This window comes from Cavia porcellus, unplaced genomic scaffold (genome assembly GCF_034190915.1).
Source record: "Cavia porcellus strain 051 isolate PalLab524CR breed Dunkin Hartley unplaced genomic scaffold, mCavPor4.1 scaffold_2, whole genome shotgun sequence".
NCBI lineage: Eukaryota > Metazoa > Chordata > Mammalia > Rodentia > Caviidae > Cavia > Cavia porcellus.
Window position 1 is genome coordinate 75640301 of NW_026947485.1, and position 17161 is coordinate 75657461.

Below are 17161 nucleotides of genomic sequence, written 5' to 3' on the forward strand. Positions count from 1 at the left end.
GGGCTGGGTCTTGGGTCCGATGCTGCTGGGTGCTGGGCAGACCACTCCCCTCCCAGGGTGGGGGGCGCGGCCTCAGCTGCCCCGCCCCTCCGTGGGCGCCAGGACCCAGGAGCCGAGAGCGCTGAGCCCAAAGCCCGAGGTGGGCTGGGGGCCGCAGTTCTCTTGGCGCCGGTGTAGGCGCGAGAGCGGGCGCGCTGGAGCCAGAGCCTGGCCCGAGTCAGAGCTGCGGAACGGCGGCATTGGGTGAGTGGCGAGGCGACAGGGGTGCAGGAACTCCCTCCTCTCACATCCTGGCTCCTAAGAGAACTGTGCGCCTAGGGAAGCTAGGGTGGGAGTGAAGAGGAGTCCCGCCAGGCACAGGCAAAGTCTCAGCAGTGAAGCCATCTAGAAATTCGTGTCAACGGGCCGGTAGGCACGCGCGCACGTACACACACACGCACTTGGGGCATACTGACACACGTGCACTCGGAAAGGATGCGCCGGGGGTGTACCCCGGGGTCTTGGGGCAGGGCTCAGGCTGTCTGGACTAGGGTAGAGAAAGGGACCGCGAGCGGGGAGAGGTCAGCGAGACGTGTCGGGGTCTCTACTTCACCGCCGCACACTTGCAGGTGAAGCCTGCGGCGTCTAGAAGCACCACAGACGTGAACGCTCTGCAGACCCCTCCAGGGGCGAGCTTGCGGGGTCCTCTCGGCCTGGGGTGGTGATAGCCTTCTCCTTAGAAACGGGAGAATGACGTTCCCTGGAGCCAGGTGGCACGGGAGACCTGGAGGGGCTGGGGTGGCGTGCCCTTGGGCTCCTTGCTTCCGAGCACATTCTTGGAGTCTGCATCCCCGAAGGAATGGCAAGGGAGGGGACCCTTGGTGGCAGACTACAGCTGCCCCTTTCCTACTACTTCGCTATCCCAAGATAAGCGAAGAGAGCCTACCCAAACGAGAACGGCAGCCCTCCTCCGGAAGTCATGAAAGTACAAACCCCTCAACATCTGAGGGGGTCGACCTCGGTCCATAGATGGGAGGACAAGCCCCCTCTGCCAGGGAAGAAGGAAGGGGCTGCAACCGAGGCCTCCCGCCCCGCCCGCACTCCTGCATACTGGAGCCCAGCTGCTGCCTGCACTACTAGGCAGGCTGCCAGAGAGGGGAGGTGGCTCTTGGTGCCCGGGAGCAGGGATCAGGGTCAGGCACAAGGAGGGGTCTTTCCTGGAGAGAGGGGTGCAGTGGACTTTGGGGAGGCCGGGATCTGCTGGGAGCCCAAGGGTGGCTGGGCTGTATTTTCCCTTTCCAGGGAAAAAGAAAGAAAAACAACCCTTTCCATAGCGCTAAAAATAGAGCAGAGAGCCGGCCAAGCGGTGGCTAGGAGGGGACGCGCCTTCTTGGGGCTGAGCCCGGCGCTGGCAGGCCTGGTCTGGCAGAAAGGGAGCTGACGGCCTAGGGGACAGTCGCGGAGACCCGTCGGCAGGGCAAGTCTGTGTGGTCACGTAAAGTGGGGTGTAGGAAGTTGTCAGTACTGGAAGATGGGCTGGAGGCGAAGTATATCGCAGTCCAGGACTGGATGCGAGGTGTGTGCGGCTGCCGGCAGGAGCGCAACCGTGGAGATGGCGCGGGACCACGTGACGCCTGAGCGTGGGGCTGTGGCCTCCCGGCACAGTGTGGAAAGGGGCACGTGGGCGTTCAGCTTGCTCTGTTTTTGGGAGGTTGCGTTTGACCCCGAAAGACAGTGAGGCGCTATCTGCCTTCCGGCTCCATCGGCCTGAACTGTCGTGTGGCCGCTCCGTCCAGTGACGGGGCCCGACGCAGCCTCCGAGCGGTGACCGCCCGGCTCACCCTCCCCAGTGGCGGGAGGCGGGTGGCGGCCTAGAGGGTGGCTGCAATGACCAGGATGGCCGCTAAGAGGCGCAGCCGGGGGTGGGCGGGGGCAGCCCAGGTCCTGGCCCGCTGGTGCCGGCGCGGGGCGCAGGCGGCCGAAAGGGTGGCCGGCTTCGGACACGGGAGGGGGAACTCCGCCCAGGCGCGCAGAGGCGGAGCGCGCGCCCGGCTCTTTGTGCGGGAACAATGACCAGCTGCTGCCGGCCCCCGGGCCGGGCCGGAATGGGGGGGTCTGCCCGCCGACCCCCGCCGGACGCATCACCACGCGGCCTTACAGCGGAGAACCCCACGCGCTGTGTCGGCCCCTGCGCGCGCCCAGGCGGACACGCGTGACGTGGGCGCCTGCGCGTGTCCGCGCCTGGGGCGGGTCGCCCCTCGGACCCCTCCCCGCCCCTCCCTCCGCATCCCCTCCCCGCCCACTCGCTCGGGCCGGCCGGGTCGCTGCGAGGGGCCGTGCGGGCAGAGCGCCTGGGGCGGCCGGGCTGAGCATGGAGCAGCGTCGTGGAGGTGAGGGGCCGGGCCCGGGCGTCCCGACTGGTGGCGCAGCTTGAGGGGGCGCATTCCACAGCCCCTTGCTTCCTGGGAGGGTGCTGCTCGGGGAGGGATGGAGGCTCCCGGCTTCCGGTCGCGGAGTGGGGATCCGTGATCGTAGAATTTAGTCCCGACGGACGGTCTTTGGAGTTTGGGAGGGGGAGACTTTGCCAAACTCTACCCCGAAGCCGAGGTCTGTGCAGTCAGGCCCTGGGTCAAATGCCTGTGTGGCCTTGGCTGAGCCTCAGACTCCCAAGTTCCCGGCTCTCTAAGGAGAGTAGGGTCTCTGCCAGCTGGGGAGAGCCAGGGGTTCCTTGTTCCCACAGCCACGACGCATTTCTCAAAATGGAGCCTCACTTGCCCCTCCTTCTGTAGCCCCGGAGAGGGAGCCGGCTGGCCAGGGAGCCGGCTGCCCGGCAAGGCCTGACTTCCAGGCCTGACTTCACCCACCTGGCAGCCCTGTGGATCCGTGGGCTTTGGCCGCGTGGGTCTGGCCCGGCCGCTGGTCTGTTCATCCCCTCTCTCCCGAGTGGACCTCCAGACTCTCCGACTCTTTGTCTCTGACTTCTTCTGTCGACAATCACCCTCCCCAGGCCGCGCTCTGGGCCCTCGCAGCCCGGAAGGGCACACAGATCTCCCAGGGCCTGGAAGGAGGGTGACCCAGAGGCCCTTTGCTCAAGCCTGGTGTTGTGTGGTGGTCCCAGGTCCCAGCTCTGTTGGGACGCCTGAGGATTCACTCTGTAGCTGACTGACCTCCTGCATCTCCACAATGTACTCAGCCTGCACCTCCAGGGCCTCCGTGTCCATCCACTGGAGGGTGGGTAGACTTCCTCTAAGAAAATAGGGAGTCATGCATTCCCCGTTACCCCACTACCCAGTGTGAAAAACCTGTGCTCCCTTCACCCTGCTGACCTGGGTACCATCCCTCTCAAAGAAGTAGGTAGGCTTCACCACCCTGCTCATGCAGGCACAAGAGCAGTGCCCACAGACTCCCCGCATCTGGATGGAGGTGGCTAGCATTTTCCTAATCATCTCCTTTACAGGCTGGTAGCTATCACTTGCAGCTGTCATCCACTGAGACTTCTTATTCACAATCTTGTAAAATACACTAATGTGCTGGTGCATTTGTCCCAGGTACACATCACACACTCCTTTTTCTTTTTTCTTTTCTTTTCTTTTCTTTTTCTTTTTTTTTTTTTTTTGGTCTTTTCCCTTTTTATTGGTACGGGGGATCTGCCTGCTTGCAAGGCAGGTGCTTATGCTGCTGAGCTAAATCCCTAGCCCCTACACACTCCTTTTTCATACTCCTTTTTACACATACTCATTTTAGGTTGTTTTTGTCCTTGTTTGTTTGTTTTGTTTATTTGTAGTGCTGGGGATTAAACCCAAGCCCTACTTTGTGTGTTAGACAAGTGCCCGGTTCTTACCTACAGACATTTTCACATGCACAAATAAGTAAACATGCACCCCTCCTCCCCTGAATATTTCTCTCCACTTCTAGTCTCCTGCTCTGCATGATGACTTCAGCAGATGCCTAATCTCTGGTCACGGTGGCCTTGGACTGGGAGGGAGTTTCTGGCAGAGGCTCAGGGTCCCCTTCAGGAAGGAGCAGGGCTGGGTGGGTGGAGCCCTCAGCCTGGGGTGCCAGGCAAGTGAGCCTCTGTAGCTCCCAGCCTGGTCTCTGCTGTCTTCCCCAGCAACCCCAGGGAGCACAGCAGAGGCTAGGTGTCACAGTGCTGGGGCAGGGCTCCTGGGCTCCTTTAGGCCTGAGTGCTGGGGTATAGAGGGGCTGGGACCACAGTGGCAAACCTGTGTCATGTGTGCAGCAGTGGCTGCAGAGCCCTCTCTGCCTTGATGTCACAATTTGTAAGAGTTATTTTTTTCTAAACCAAAACCTCAGTATTCAGGTTTAACCGCAGTATTGGCACTTTGTAATAAATACATGGGCTTTGGGTTGTAGTTTGGGCACTTGGTCCCTAAAAGGTTCACCGTCACTGGGCTAGGAGTTGTCTTGGAAACAAGTATGAGCTTTTATGCATCTCCGAGAGGTAGGAGACTCTGGAGGACACCTGTGACTTTCCTAAGAGCTGTGGGGTTCCTGTCAGGCAGGCTCCACCCTTGCCGCCTCTCTGTCTGGGAGAAACTGAGGCCCAGCGGGGGAGAGACTGGGCACCACCCCGGCCTTGGCTTCTTATTTCCTAATTACCATCTGAGTTACTGATTGCATCCCCCAACATTTCCTCTGCCCAGGAGGGCCTGGACAGGTGGTTGGACCTGGGAGAGGAGACTCCTTGCCTTGCCTTGCATCCTGGGCTCTGTGGGGATGCAGGTGTGGGCTCAGGCTTGTGTCTCCACAGCCAAGCAGCCCCACGTAGCTGTGCCGGCCTCCTGTCCCCTACTCAGCCCTCTGCTATGTTCAGACAGAGTTAGGGAGTGGTGGAAGACCGGAGAATTGAGGTCCTTGGAAGTACTTGGGAAACACCAGAGCTTGTTTCCGATGTACAGGGAGTTTGTGGCCTGGATCTGGGGATTGGAAAATGGAAGGCCTTATGCACGGAGAGCCTCAGGTAGAGGGACTCTAACACCACTGTCCTGTTTACAGGTTGCCCTGGAGGCCCCTGGCCTGGCCTGAGCCTCAGCCACCATGGCCATTGTGCACACTGTACCTATGCCACTGGAGCCCACTCCTGAGGCTGCCACCACCCCACAAACTCCAGCCATGGGCAGTGTGAGTAGTCTGATCTCCGGCAGGCCCTGCCCCGGAGGGCCAGCTCCTCCCCGCCACCATGGCTCCTCAGGGCCCACCTTCTTCCGCCAGCAAGATGGGCTGCTACGGGGCACCTATGAAGCACAGGAGCCTCTGTGCCCAACGGTGCCACCCAGGAAGGCCATCCCTGGCCCCAGTTTTACCTACATCAACGAGGACTTCCGGACAGAGTCACCCCCCACCCCAAGCAGTGATGCTGAGGACACCCGAGAACAACGGGCACGGAGCGCTCACCTCTGCGGCCCCCCACCCAAGCTCATCCCTGTTTCTGGAAAGTTGGAGAAGGTAAGGACCGCCTCTTTGGGATCTGTGTAGACTCAGAAGTCCCTGGGGAAGCTGGAATTCAGGAGTCTGTTTAGAAGGGAGTTCACCCACAGTTTCCAATCCCCTCTCTACCTCATCCTGGCTGTGCCACCTCAGGGAAGTCACTTCACTTGTCCGAGTCCCATTTTGTGTTATCTGTATATTCTGGATAATAGGCCAGCTCTTGCTAGAGGCTTTTAGGAGAATTAAATGAAATTAATGCTAGGTATTAGCAAGTACCCATAAATGTTGGTTGCTTGAGTTACTATTAAATGACCCCTATAAGTCTGACTCTGACTTTGGGCAAGGCTTTATGCAAAACCTCCATCTCATCTGTGATGTGGACACAGTGGCCATGTGTGTCACTTGTATGACTGGTGTAGTGACTAAAAATGAACTTGGATTGCTGGACATGAGTTGACACTCAGGAGGTCCCCTGCCAGAGACAGCAAGTGATGCTGGCTTGGGACCTGGGGTCATAGAGGGAGGGCAGGGAGTAAGACAGGGGTTTTGAAGATGGGCAGCTCCTCAGTGTCACATGGCGCCTCATTTCAGAACATGGAGAAAGTCCTGATCCGCCCCACGGCCTTCAAACCAGTGCTGCCCAAGTCTCGAGGGGCCCCCTCCCTGCCTGGCTTCCTGGGTCCTCGGGCCACTGGGCTGTCTGGGAGCCAGGGCAGCCTGACACAGCTGTTTGGGGGCCCTGCCTCCTCATCCTCTTCCTCCTCCTCATCCTCCTCGGCTGCTGACAAACCCTTGGCACTGAGCGGCTGGGCCAGTGGCTGCCCATCGGGGACACTGTCTGACTCGGGTCGAAATTCTTTGTCCAGCCTGCCCACCTACAGCACCAGTGGTGCTGAGCCAGCCACCAGCTCTCCAGGCAGACACCTGCCCTCCCACGGCCCCGGGCGAGGGCCACTGCCTGGGGCAGCCCGAGGAGCCCCTACTGGGCCTTCCCACTCGGACAGTGGCCGGTCTTCCTCCAGCAAGAGCACAGGCTCTGGTGGCGGCCGTGTAGCTGGAAGTCTCCTGGGCAGCGGGCCCCAGGCCTCCCCTGACAGCAGCTCCTGTGGGGACCGCTCCCCACCACCCCCTCCCCCACCCCCGCCATCGGATGAGGCCCTGCTGCACTGCGTCCTGGAAGGGAAGCTCCGAGACCGGGAGGCCGAGCTGCGGGACAGTCTGGATGAGAGCGAGGCCACCGTGTGCCAGGTGTGGTCATGGAGCTGCCGGGGTGGTGTGCCTGGTCTGGAGGGAGGGTGGGTGGTGGGCAGTCGCAGTGTGACCCAAGTTGCCTGGCTTAACCTGTTAAGGGGCAGAGTAGTGGTGCACTGCTGGGCACCAGGTTTTGGAAGGTGACTTTGTCTTACTGAGCTGCAGTTTCTGTCTACAAGTGGGAAAGTTCCTGACTCCGTAGGGCTCTTCCAGGATTAATAAAGCAGTGAGTAGAAAGTGCTCCTTGGCACCTTGTGCCAGGTGGCACCTTGGCAGTGCCAGTAAATGCTTGCTATTCCTGCTAGAAAAACCTCAATGCCAATGTCTCCCTAATCATCGCAGGTTTGATGGCCTCTCCTACCCCTCTGCTGGGCAGCAGGTCCCCGGAGCTGTGAGCACATGGGGGTAGGCAGCGGGGGCACAGTGATGGAGGGCTACAAAGGACCTGGGGGCCTTCTCACCCACAGGCATTCAGTGAGCAGTCACGGCACTGGTGGAGAGAGCGCGAGGCCCCACGGGAAGACTGTGCAACCCAGGCACAGCGGGCCAGGAGGACCCAGCAGCTGCTGCAGCTGCAGGTGCTCCAGCTGCAGCAAGAGAAGCGGCAGCTGCAGGACGACTTTGCCCAGCTGTTGCAGGAGCGGGAGCAGCTGGAACGTCGGTGTGCCACCTTTGAGCAGGAACAGCGGGAGCTTGGGCCCCGGCTGGAGGAGACCAAGTGGGAGGTGCGCCAGGCCAGGTGGGCGGGCAGGAGAGCCACAGTGGGGTATACCTAGGACAGGCCCAGCCATCCCTGGGTTCCTGGCCTGTGTAATGGAGACCCTCCACTTTTCCTCTCTGGAGATTCCGCGTTGGGCTGGTCTGATGCCCATGTAACCAGTGTCACTGCCATCCTACTGCCTTCCCTGTGCAGTGGGTACTGTTAATAATACCAAGTTCATAGGTGAGGAAACTTCTCACACCCTCCTGATCTTTTCCACCTTAGGTGTGCCAGAAGTCAGGCGAGATCTCCCTGTTGAAGCAGCAGCTGAAGGAGTCTCAGGCAGAGCTTGTCCAGAAGGGCAGCGAGCTGGTGTCGCTACGGGTGGCCCTGCGGGAGGCCCGGGCTGCCCTGCGGGTCAGTGAGGGCCGTGCACGGGGCTTGCAGGAAGCGGCCCGAGCCCGGGAGCTGGAGCTGGAGACCTGTTCAAAGGAGCTGCAGCGGCACCGCCAGGAGGCTGAGAGGCTCCGGGAGAAAGCTGGGCAGCTGGACCTGGAGGTGGCCGGACTCCGGGAGCCCTCTGTGCCGCCTGCCACTGCTGACCCATTTCTCCTGGCCGAGAGTGATGAGGCCAAGGTACAGCGGGCAGCAGCCGGGGCAGGAGGGAGCCTGCGGGCCCAGGTGGAGCGGCTGCGGGCTGAGCTGCAGCGGGAGCGGCGGAGGGGTGAGGAGCAGCGAGATAGCTTCGAGGGAGAGCGGCTGGCCTGGCAGGCGGAGAAGGAGCAGGTGATCCGATACCAGAAGCAGCTCCAGCACAACTACATCCAGATGTACCGACGCAACCGGCAGCTGGAGCAGGAGCTGCAGCAGCTCAGCCTGGAGCTGGAGGCCCGGGAGCTGGCCGAACTGGGCCTGGCTGAGCCAGCCCCCTGTATCTGCCTAGAGGAGATCACTGCCACTGAAATCTAGGGTGCCACCTCTGCAGAGAACTCTGCTTCAGGCCCTGGGGTCCACCGAGCATCCCGAAGTCCAAGGGACTCCAGAGCCACTCATCTCCTGGGAAACAGGCCTGTGTGGCTCTGTGCCCAGGAGAAACAAAAGCAGACCACTCCACAGCTACCATTTCCACTGTCCCCCAGAGGCTCCTAACACTCCTCTCTCTCTCTGTCTCTCTCTCTCTCTCCCTCCCTCCCTCCCTCCCTCTACACACACACACACACACCCCAGCTGCTGCCTGTCCTGTCAGCCCCCAACACTTGCCCACCCACTCTAGCCCAGAAGCTGGGGGGAAGTGGGGGGTGTCTCATCTTCACATGCACCCTACCCCAAAGCTAAGAGAGCCAGATGGCACCAAATGTGCCTGCCCCTGCCCATGGCGGGGGACAGGGCTGGGACTGGGCCTGATCCCCAAGTCCCGGCTCTGCAGCCTTTCTCCTGGGCGGGAGGGGGCTGAAGTCAGACCAAAGGAAGAACTCAGAGATGTCTTGTTTATTTGTGTTTGTGACCTTCCCAGTACCCAGATTTATGGCCTCATTTTCACTTGTATATTTTTCACACTGTAAATTTCTTGTAAAAACCCAAAGAAAAAATTTTTAAAAAAATTTTTTTAAAGTGACCGTGCTGGAGAAAATTTCCGTGAGCTCCGTCCTTTTATCCTTTCCTGGCCACTCCCCTGTGACGGAAACCCAGCAGTCAGGTCCTGGCAGACAGGCCTTGAAGTGACCTTGTGGTCTAAGGAAGGAGAACAGCGCTGTCCTGTCCCTCTCATGGACAGTTACCTGGCACGGGACATCTGCATCCCTCAGTGCTGCAGGAGGAGCACGCTGAAGAAGTGCCTGCTGGTCCTGTGCTCTTAACCAGAGTTCCTGACCCTCTTCCCTGAACCCCCTTCAGTCAAGGAGTGGTGTATGCAGCTGACCAAGCTTTCCCTAGCTCCTATCTGGACACCAAGCCGATCTGGTAGGGCAGAGTCCTGGTCACTAGAGGGGCACCAACATGGAAGAGTTTACCACAGGCAGGACGAATAGGACTGAAGTTCCCAAGCCCCAAGAGGCTCACAGGAGAAGTCACGGAAGCCAAGGCACCAGCGGGTCAGTGAGGGTTGTCAGTGGGAAGGGCCGAGGGTTGGTGGGGAGAGGGCCCAATGACCTGGGGAGTCTTGGGGGTCGGGGAAGGGGCAGTCCGCTGGAGGAGCCTGGCCTCCAAAGGAGGTTCTGGAAGCCAGCGAGAGGGGTCTAGAGCAGGGTCAGGGGGCTGGGGGACAAGAGGACAGCCAGCAGGAAGATGTCCATCAGTGAGGGCTTGTGGGTTGGGGGATGAGGTGGGCAGGCCAAGCACAGGGACCCTGACCACCAGCTGCATGGGCTCCTGGGCCTTGTTGCGGTAAGCTCTGCGGATGGTGTCTACCGCACGCTGGTGGGTCACCTGCTCCAGGCTCTCCCCATCTACTGCCACAAGCTCGAAGCCAGCCTGGAATGGAGGTGGACAATTGTAGCCCCTCTTCCCATGTCACCCCCATCCAGTCACCAACCTGAGGGTAATAATGCCTCTCACCTCCAGGCTAGGCCACTCCTCCCCCAGTTGGGTGCAGGGGGTGGACAATAAGACTTTTGTGCCTGGAGCCGTTGGGGGTAGGGTGGGGCCAGACAATGGCCCTTTGTCCCTTCAGGCTCAGGGCAGAACAAGATGGGCCACCATCAGGCCTGGCTCACGGAGCAGACAGCTTCTCCCCAAGCCTGCTCATTGGCTCTCTGACCTCAGGCTCCTAAGCCACCTCCTGCAACCTGGCCAGAGCCCATTTAGCTGGAAGGTGGACATGGAGCTGCCCCATGCCCTGCCAGTCCTTGGCTAAAGCCCTGAGTAGCCTGGTGCTTCACCCACCTGCAGTGCCCCACTGAGGAAGGCAGCGCCCCCCGGAAAAATCTTCTCTATCTTCACTACCGGCTGCACTTTGGATTCGATGCCCCCTGAAATGCTGATTCCTGGGAAGGCAGGAGTCCTGGGTGAGCATGCAACCACACCTGTAACCCTGAGCTCCCAACAGGAGCTTAGAACCCCATCTCAAGAATCTGGGCCCCTTTTCTTCCAAGCCTCAACTCTCAAATCCTCCAGATCCCAGTTTCCCCAAATATAGCTGCCTCCTCTGTACTCCACCCTGCTCCCAGCCAAGCAGCCGGCCCTGTCTACCCAGACTCACCCAGGGATGGCTTCATCTTGGAGAGTGTAACCGTCCTCAGCTCCCCACCAGGGGCTTGCATGGCTGCCGCCTCAGCTGCCCTGCCATCACCATTCTCCCAAGGCCCTGACCGGGGCCCAGCCTTGGCCGCCTGCCCACCCAGAGGTGGTGGCAGAAGAGGTCTGGCCTTCCGAGGCTTGTGGTGGCGCCCACTGGCTGCGCTAGCAGTGGAGAGAAGCACCGGGGATGGGGAGCGCCTGCGCCCAGGGGACTTGCTTCGACCCTGGCTGCGGCTGGGGCTGCGGGCTGGGCCCTGGCTCAGGCTCTGTTGAGCCTTCTCTGGACTCAGGGCTGCAGCGAGCAGCCAGTTGGGCTGAGGTAGCCCAGGTGCCACTGGGGACAGCAGGGCAGGTGATGTTCCCAAGACTTGGTGTGGGGTATAGACATCGACTGGCACATCTTGGAGAGGTGGGACCCCTTTTTGAGGGTAGGAGGAGGCAGAGGCACTTGCAGAGACAGTGAGCCCCCCCAGGCGTTCCTGCAGCTCTCCATCCTCCTCCTCAGGGAAGCCATTTGCGGGCAGCAAGTAGAAGCCTCCTCGGCTGTCTGGGGAAGAGGCCAAGTCAGGGCGCCCTTGGTGTTGCACCTACCTTGCTCCTGACCCTGTCCCCACCTCGGGGTTGAGGGCCTTGGAGAATCAGGCCTGCACTCCTCAGCCCCCTGCATTCTACCCTGCCATAAGGACACTGTCCTCTGGGACAGGCGACACCCCTGGTCTGTTGTGATGGTATTTCAGTTCATTCTATTTAAGACAGTCCTATTTTAATGTCTCTAAGAAAAAATATGCCTGCCACATCAAAATGGTGATTTGTCCCAGATCATTACACAGAATGAAACTAGATTTTACAGAGCAAGCTGGGCATGGTGGCACACCCCTGTACTCCCAGCACTCCGGAGGGCTAAGGCAGGAAGATAACAAGTTTGAGCCCAGCCTGAACAATTTAGCAAGACCCTGTCTCAAAATAAAAAGGGCTGGGAATGTTGCTCGGTGCAAAAGCCCTGGGTTCAAGCCCCAACATGGCAAAAATACATACATGAAAGCCAAGTGGGTTTAAACCCAGCTATGGGCAACAGGACAGGCAGTGAGTCACTGTGATAAAGTGGCTTGGGTGAGCCAGGGTCCCTTCAGGACCTGCAGAATGCCCATCCCCCCCAGTACTATCCCCCAGGTGTGGCCCCCTTCTGGGCCCTGGGAGTCTGACTGACCAGGCACAGGGGTGATGAGATGGCGCCTGGGCGGGGTGTCCTGCCGGGCTGGTCTCAAAGCAGGCAGCCGCACTGGTGGAAGATCACAGGTCGGAAGTCAGGCCTCTTCCCACCAGCCCCCCACTAGCACCCTTTGGGCTCTGAGACCTCTGCTGCCCTCTCTAGTGCCAGGGTCCAGAAGTCCTCCCGTCCCCACTGCTGACCTGCCCTGCTCTTCAGGGCCTCAAAGGCCTCCAGCTCTGCAGGCATCACCATGCTGTCGAAACGGCCCAGGTCTGTGGGGGCCACCACACTTCTAGGGCAGGAAAGAGGCGAGGGGCCAGGGCTCAGGGCGGATGGGCTCTGCCTCTGGGACCTCATCTCCGCTCCACCCCACATCCTCGCTCACCTGATGTCCCTCAGCAGCAGCAGCTTCTCGGGCCTGTCCAGGATGGCCAGCAGGGGCCGCACCAGGTCCTCTACACCACCCTCATGCACGTACTGGGGAGACAGGCATATGGCTCAGGCGGCCTGAGGGGCCAGGTCCACCCACTCCTCTAGGACACGTTCAGGACATGTTCCCTCCATCTCAGGGCCCAAGGTGGTCTTATGAGGTGTAGAACTGAGCTGCCCAGGGGAGCCCATCTAGGGTAGACAGGGAACAACGGCAATGATGGCTTTGGGACTAGGTGTTTTGTTTTGCTCTATAGTGAGGACTTAAGGGGACATCACTTAAAGTGAGTAAACCCTCTGCCACCGACCTACATCCCTAGTTCATTTGATTTCTGAGATGGAGGCTTGCTAAATTGCCCAGGGTGGCTTTGAAATTATCTTCCTGCTTCAGCCTCCCAGCAGCTGCGATTCCAAGTGTGTGCCTTGCACCAGGAAAACATGTACAGGATGAGCCTCTCCAACATTTTCTCCCTTTATTTTTTATTTTTGTGCTTAGGCTTTGAATCCAAGGCCCTGTGTACATGAAGCACATATTCTGACACTGAGCCTCGTCCCCAGCCCACAGCACATCCTCGCAGCCACCCTGAGATGTGAGAGCTATGCACAGGGCCGCTTGGGCTGGCGAGGGTATGCGAGCAGGGCCGGGGCTTTGGCATCTGGCTCCCCAAAGGCAGGCTCTGTCCTACGGAGAGGGAGCTCGGGGAGACTCGGCCCCCAGCTCCTCTCCCGCAGATGGACACCAGTGCTTTGTCTGGGGCTGGGATGGGGAGGGGGCAGGGACGGCTCCACAAGAAGCCCTTCCCATCCGCGGTCCTCTGCCTGGCACTGCCCGGATGCCCCACCCTACAGACGCTGGAGATCCGGAGCCCCATTTGGACAGCACACTGCCCCCTGGTGGCGAGGAGGAGCCGAGCGTGTGCGGCACGCACTGAACGTCCCCTGTGGGCACAGACACAAAACAGTGCTGGTTCTGGTGTCCCACTGCGTCTGGAACCAGCTGTGTGCACACTACAAACTCACAGATCTGCATTCAGCACCCTCTGAGTGCCAAGCTTTCTACCAGCAACTAGGGCACCATAATACAGACCCTGTCCCAGACCCTCAGGAGCTCAGCCTAGTGAAATGAGGGCAGAGGAGTCACATCAAGCAGGGGCCATGGGTCACTGGCAGAAGCACAGAGGGGAATTTCAGAAAAGCAGGAGGTCAGAGTATGCATCATGGAGGTGGTGATTTGTGGGCTGACTCTCACAGGACAGGTGCTGGGCCGTGTGACTGTGAGGAGGAGGGGCCCCCCAAGTGGTGTGGATGCTGAGCCTGCATGGGCCTTGAGTTGGTGCCCCTGAGGACTGCACATTCTGAGCGCCTGGGCTGGGGCCCCTAGATGTGTAGTTCACAGCCTGGATGAGCCGGGGTGCTGGCTGGCAATGGGGAGACGGGAAAGGTGAATGGGTCAGGGAGTCATGTGGAGGGGGCTGAGGGTGGGGGTAGTGGTTCACACTCCCTCTGGGAGTGTAAAGTTTATGATTCCAGGTCATGCGGCCTGGAGAGAGCCTGGCGCAGGGCTGCTCCTCCCAGTCATCTGGGCAGCTGCACCAATCCCTCAGACCAAGGCTCTGTTCCAGAGGGTTCTGGGAGCGCTGGGGTCTGATCTGAACTGTATGTGGGGGCCACAGCAGACTCAGGGACACATGAAGGAGACTTCCCGCTTGAGGTGGGGCAGAAAGGAGAGCAGCCACAGAAACAGACACTGAGCCCCACCTAGTGCCCAGATCCCAGAGTTGCAGCCAACCCACTGAGTGCTCAGAGCTGGGGCCCCCCAGCTCTATCTCCACCTTGGGCAGGGCACACACAGGGCCACAGTTCTGCTCCCTTGGCATTGCATGGCCACGCTGCACGTTCACCAGCCAGATACCCAGAGCTCACGCATGCCGGGCCACACTGTCTGGTTGACACTAACCAGATATGCAGAGACATGCGACCCACCTGTCCCCTCCTGACTGCAAGTTCAGCCTGTGTGTGTGCCTGTGCTGTGCATGTGGACAGATAGACAGATGGACACTGGGGGTGGCAGTGCACAGTGGCCTGAGTGAGAGGCCAGACCAAGAAGCACAGAGGTTTGCTTACCCTGGAGCAGTGGCGAGCGACAGCCAGCACCTCGTCCTCAGTCAGCAGCCGGCGGGCCAGGTCCTGGATGAGGGGCCGTCGGCTGTCCCAGGCCTGCACTCGGTCCTCCACACTGGGCAACTGGCTTGAGGGACTCCCAGACCTGGCCAACAGAGGGGCCCGGCCCCTCTCCCGGTCTGCAAGACAGGAGCACACGGGTAAGATGGAGGAACCAGAAGCTGCCGGGTGATGGGCTTCTCACATTGGCACCAGGCCCCAAGCAGGTCAGGGTGAGCCGAAGTTCCAGGACTGAATATGGGCTCCCCAGAGTGGTGTCCTGTGGTGACTTGCTCACAACGGAGCCCAGCCCCAGCCTGTCACGTCTTCAGCGCTGACCCCATGCCATGACCCCATGCTCCTTTGCGTATCTGGCTTTTTTTTTCTTTTCTTTCTGGTACTGGAGACAGCAGGGGCTTCACACTGAGCTACATCTCCAGCGCTTTTTATTTTTGATGCAGGTTCTAAGTTGCTCAGGAGGCTCTGAACTTGCCGTCTTCCTGCCTCAGCCTCCTGAAGTGCTGGGATTACAGGTGTGCACAACTTTGCCTAGATCCAATCAGTTCCTTCATGGAGTCAGCCTAGTGATCCCTGTGTCTCCTAAAAATACATCAGTCTGTTCCCACTGCTGCCCCCAGATTTGACTTTAGAGAGTCTCAACATACTCTCAGAAATGTACCCCATACCTGCCTGCAGCCCTGTGCTTCCTAGAAAGCTCAGTCCAGTCTTCATGCTGTCCAGTAGGCCCCTCCACCAGTCCCCTCCTGTGTGTCCCTGCATTTAGCCCACAGCCACTAAGCTGACCCCAGCACATGTCTGCCTGCTGCTCCACTGTAGGCCAGGTTTTGGGGAGGGACACAGGACTTACCTCGCCTCAGTCTCCAGGTGACAAACTTCTGCACCGGCCCCATGCTCCCTGCTGAGGAGAGAGGGCTCAGCTTCGGGTTTGGGGCTGAGGCCTGGAAGTAGAGTGCTGGGATCGGACTAGACAGGGAGCTTGGAGTGCAAAGAGGTGGGACAGGAGGCAAGAGACCAGCAAGGGCCTTCACTCAGAGGGAACGCAGGAGTCAGAGAAGCTTTGAGTAGACGAGCTGCCCATGGAGATGCCCTCCACACCACTGTACAGTGGGAAGGGCCCCAAGGGAAGTGCATGGAGGACCTACCTTCAAGGATCAGAGGGAAAGGGAGCCTTGGGAGGAGAGATGGAAGTGGCCAGAGAGGCCAAGGAGCAGGAAAGCACAGAGCCGCAGGTGCTGAGGGAGATGGAGGCACGAGGGGTGACCACCTCACTTTGGAGAGACGCCTTTCCTGTGGACTGGCACATGGCATCCCGAAGCGAGAACCCTAGGGTGGGAAGCATTCAGCTCCTCTTCCTCCAGTTATTTCCACCTACCCAACACCCGCTCCCTTCTCAGCCTAGGTCCTGGGTACCCATGCCCCAGCCTGGCTTATGAAGCACCCACAGCCACCGTGGAGTTGTGAGATTGAGTGGGAAGGATGTAAGACCACCACCCCCGGGCTGCTGAGCGAAAGCCACCGCTGCACCTCTGTACACGACGGCAAAACCACCCAGCAGAATGGGACCGAGGGATGCGGAGGACCAGAGGTCCGGAGATAGCTCCCGGACCTCAGGCCAGCGCAAGCCGGCAGCTGAGCCCAGAGGTGCTTTTCAGAACTGGCTGGAATTGAATCACACGCAGTTCCATCCTAACTCATCAGCTCTCGGTCTAGATTCCAAGCCTCCAGAACAAATGTGGCCTCCGCATGAAGCCTAGGCGGGTCCACCTGCTGGGCTGATCTGGACATGGCCTTGCTCAAGCATGGCCCCAGAAGTAGATTGGGCACATGAAGCTCTGGCCAGGGGGTGTGAAGCCAGATGCCTGGACAAAAGCAGGGCTCACTGTCACTACCATCAAGGTCCAAAGCTCTGAGCACAGGTCCAGGGTCCTGGGCACATGAGGCCAATGCGCCACCTCTGAACTGTGCCTCACCCTCTTATCAACTATGTTTTTTTTTTTCTTTTTTTCTTTTTTTTTTTTTTTTTTGCGGTACTGGGGATCGAACTCATGACCTTGTGCTTGCCAGGCAGGCACTTATGCCATTGTGCTAAATCCCTAGCCCTTATCAACTGTGTTTTGAGGCAAGGTTTACTAAAGTTGCCCAGGCTGGCCTCAAACTCAAAAGTCTCCTGCCTCAGCCTCACATCTAGCTTGGATTACAGATGAGCAGCACCATGACCAGTTCTACCTCCCTGCTGTGCCTCTACCATTTTCCTTTTCTGGAAAGTGGGACAGAAGAGGGGTGACAAGGACCATGTGCTCTGAACACCTTCCATGTGACTGACAGGTAGTGTGAGGCCTCTACCGACTACCCTATCACACTCCTCCTTCACCAGTGTGGGGCGGTGAGGGGGACTGGGTATCACCCCAGGACTACAGCGTGTGCCGCTGATGGACCTGGCCTCGAACCCTCCTCCCTACCTTTCTCCAGGTCCAGGCGAGGGCGGGCTTTGGTTGGGCTCTCGCCGTCCAGTGTCCAGGCCTCTTTGTGCCTGTCCCCTGCAGGCTGCCCCTGCCACCTTCCCTTGAAAAAAAGGTTCATCAGCGTCTTGGAGCGCTGCAGAGCCCCCTTCTCCCCAGTGGACCCCGATTTTTCCTTCTTCCGCTGCCTCTTCTCCTCTGCAGAGACAGGGAGAGCCAGGAGCTGAAGGATTGGCAGGAGGAAAGGCTGAGGGGCAAAGGCGTGGGCTG

The 17161-nt window shown here is 59.4% G+C and overlaps 2 protein-coding genes across 15 annotated transcripts in view; one reads left to right on the forward strand and one right to left on the reverse strand.

The window, feature by feature from the left end:
- Lzts2 (leucine zipper tumor suppressor 2) lies at positions 1–8994 on the forward strand. 5 transcript variants are annotated; one of them, XM_003475034.5, is made up of 5 exons: positions 1–243; positions 4996–5445; positions 6019–6675; positions 7146–7403; positions 7664–8994. In XM_003475034.5, exons 2-5 carry the CDS (start codon positions 5038–5040, stop codon positions 8345–8347), a joined length of 2007 nt encoding a protein of 668 aa, XP_003475082.1. In that variant the 5' UTR covers positions 1–243; positions 4996–5037; the 3' UTR covers positions 8348–8994. The 5 variants fall into 5 exon arrangements, with proteins under 5 accessions (XP_003475082.1, XP_013013711.1, XP_005006077.1 ...); XM_013158257.3 differs by lacking the exon at positions 1–243 and adding an exon at positions 274–408; XM_005006020.4 differs by lacking the exon at positions 1–243 and adding an exon at positions 1285–1555.
- Positions 8852–17161, reverse strand: part of Pdzd7 (PDZ domain containing 7) — a 16659-nt gene continuing 8349 nt past the window's right edge. For 2 of the 10 annotated variants that reach the window (XM_063244031.1, XM_063244024.1), the window contains exons 9-18: positions 16892–16989; positions 15575–15755; positions 15280–15330; positions 14376–14551; positions 12208–12299; positions 12023–12114; positions 11820–11891; positions 10575–11159; positions 10259–10359; positions 8852–9847 (exon numbers count right to left, since the gene is read on the reverse strand). In XM_063244031.1, the coding sequence (XP_063100101.1) occupies positions 9470–9847; positions 10259–10359; positions 10575–11159; positions 11820–11891; positions 12023–12114; positions 12208–12299; positions 14376–14551; positions 15280–15330; positions 15575–15755; positions 16892–16989 (1826 nt within the window). In that variant the 3' untranslated portion in view covers positions 8852–9469. Of the gene's footprint in view, positions 9848–10258; positions 10377–10574; positions 11160–11819; positions 11892–12022; positions 12115–12207; positions 12300–14375; positions 14552–15279; positions 15331–15381; positions 15756–16891; positions 17090–17161 lie in introns of those variants that run through there. The other 8 variants (XM_063244038.1, XR_010045919.1, XM_063244040.1 and 5 more) reach the window with 8 other exon arrangements.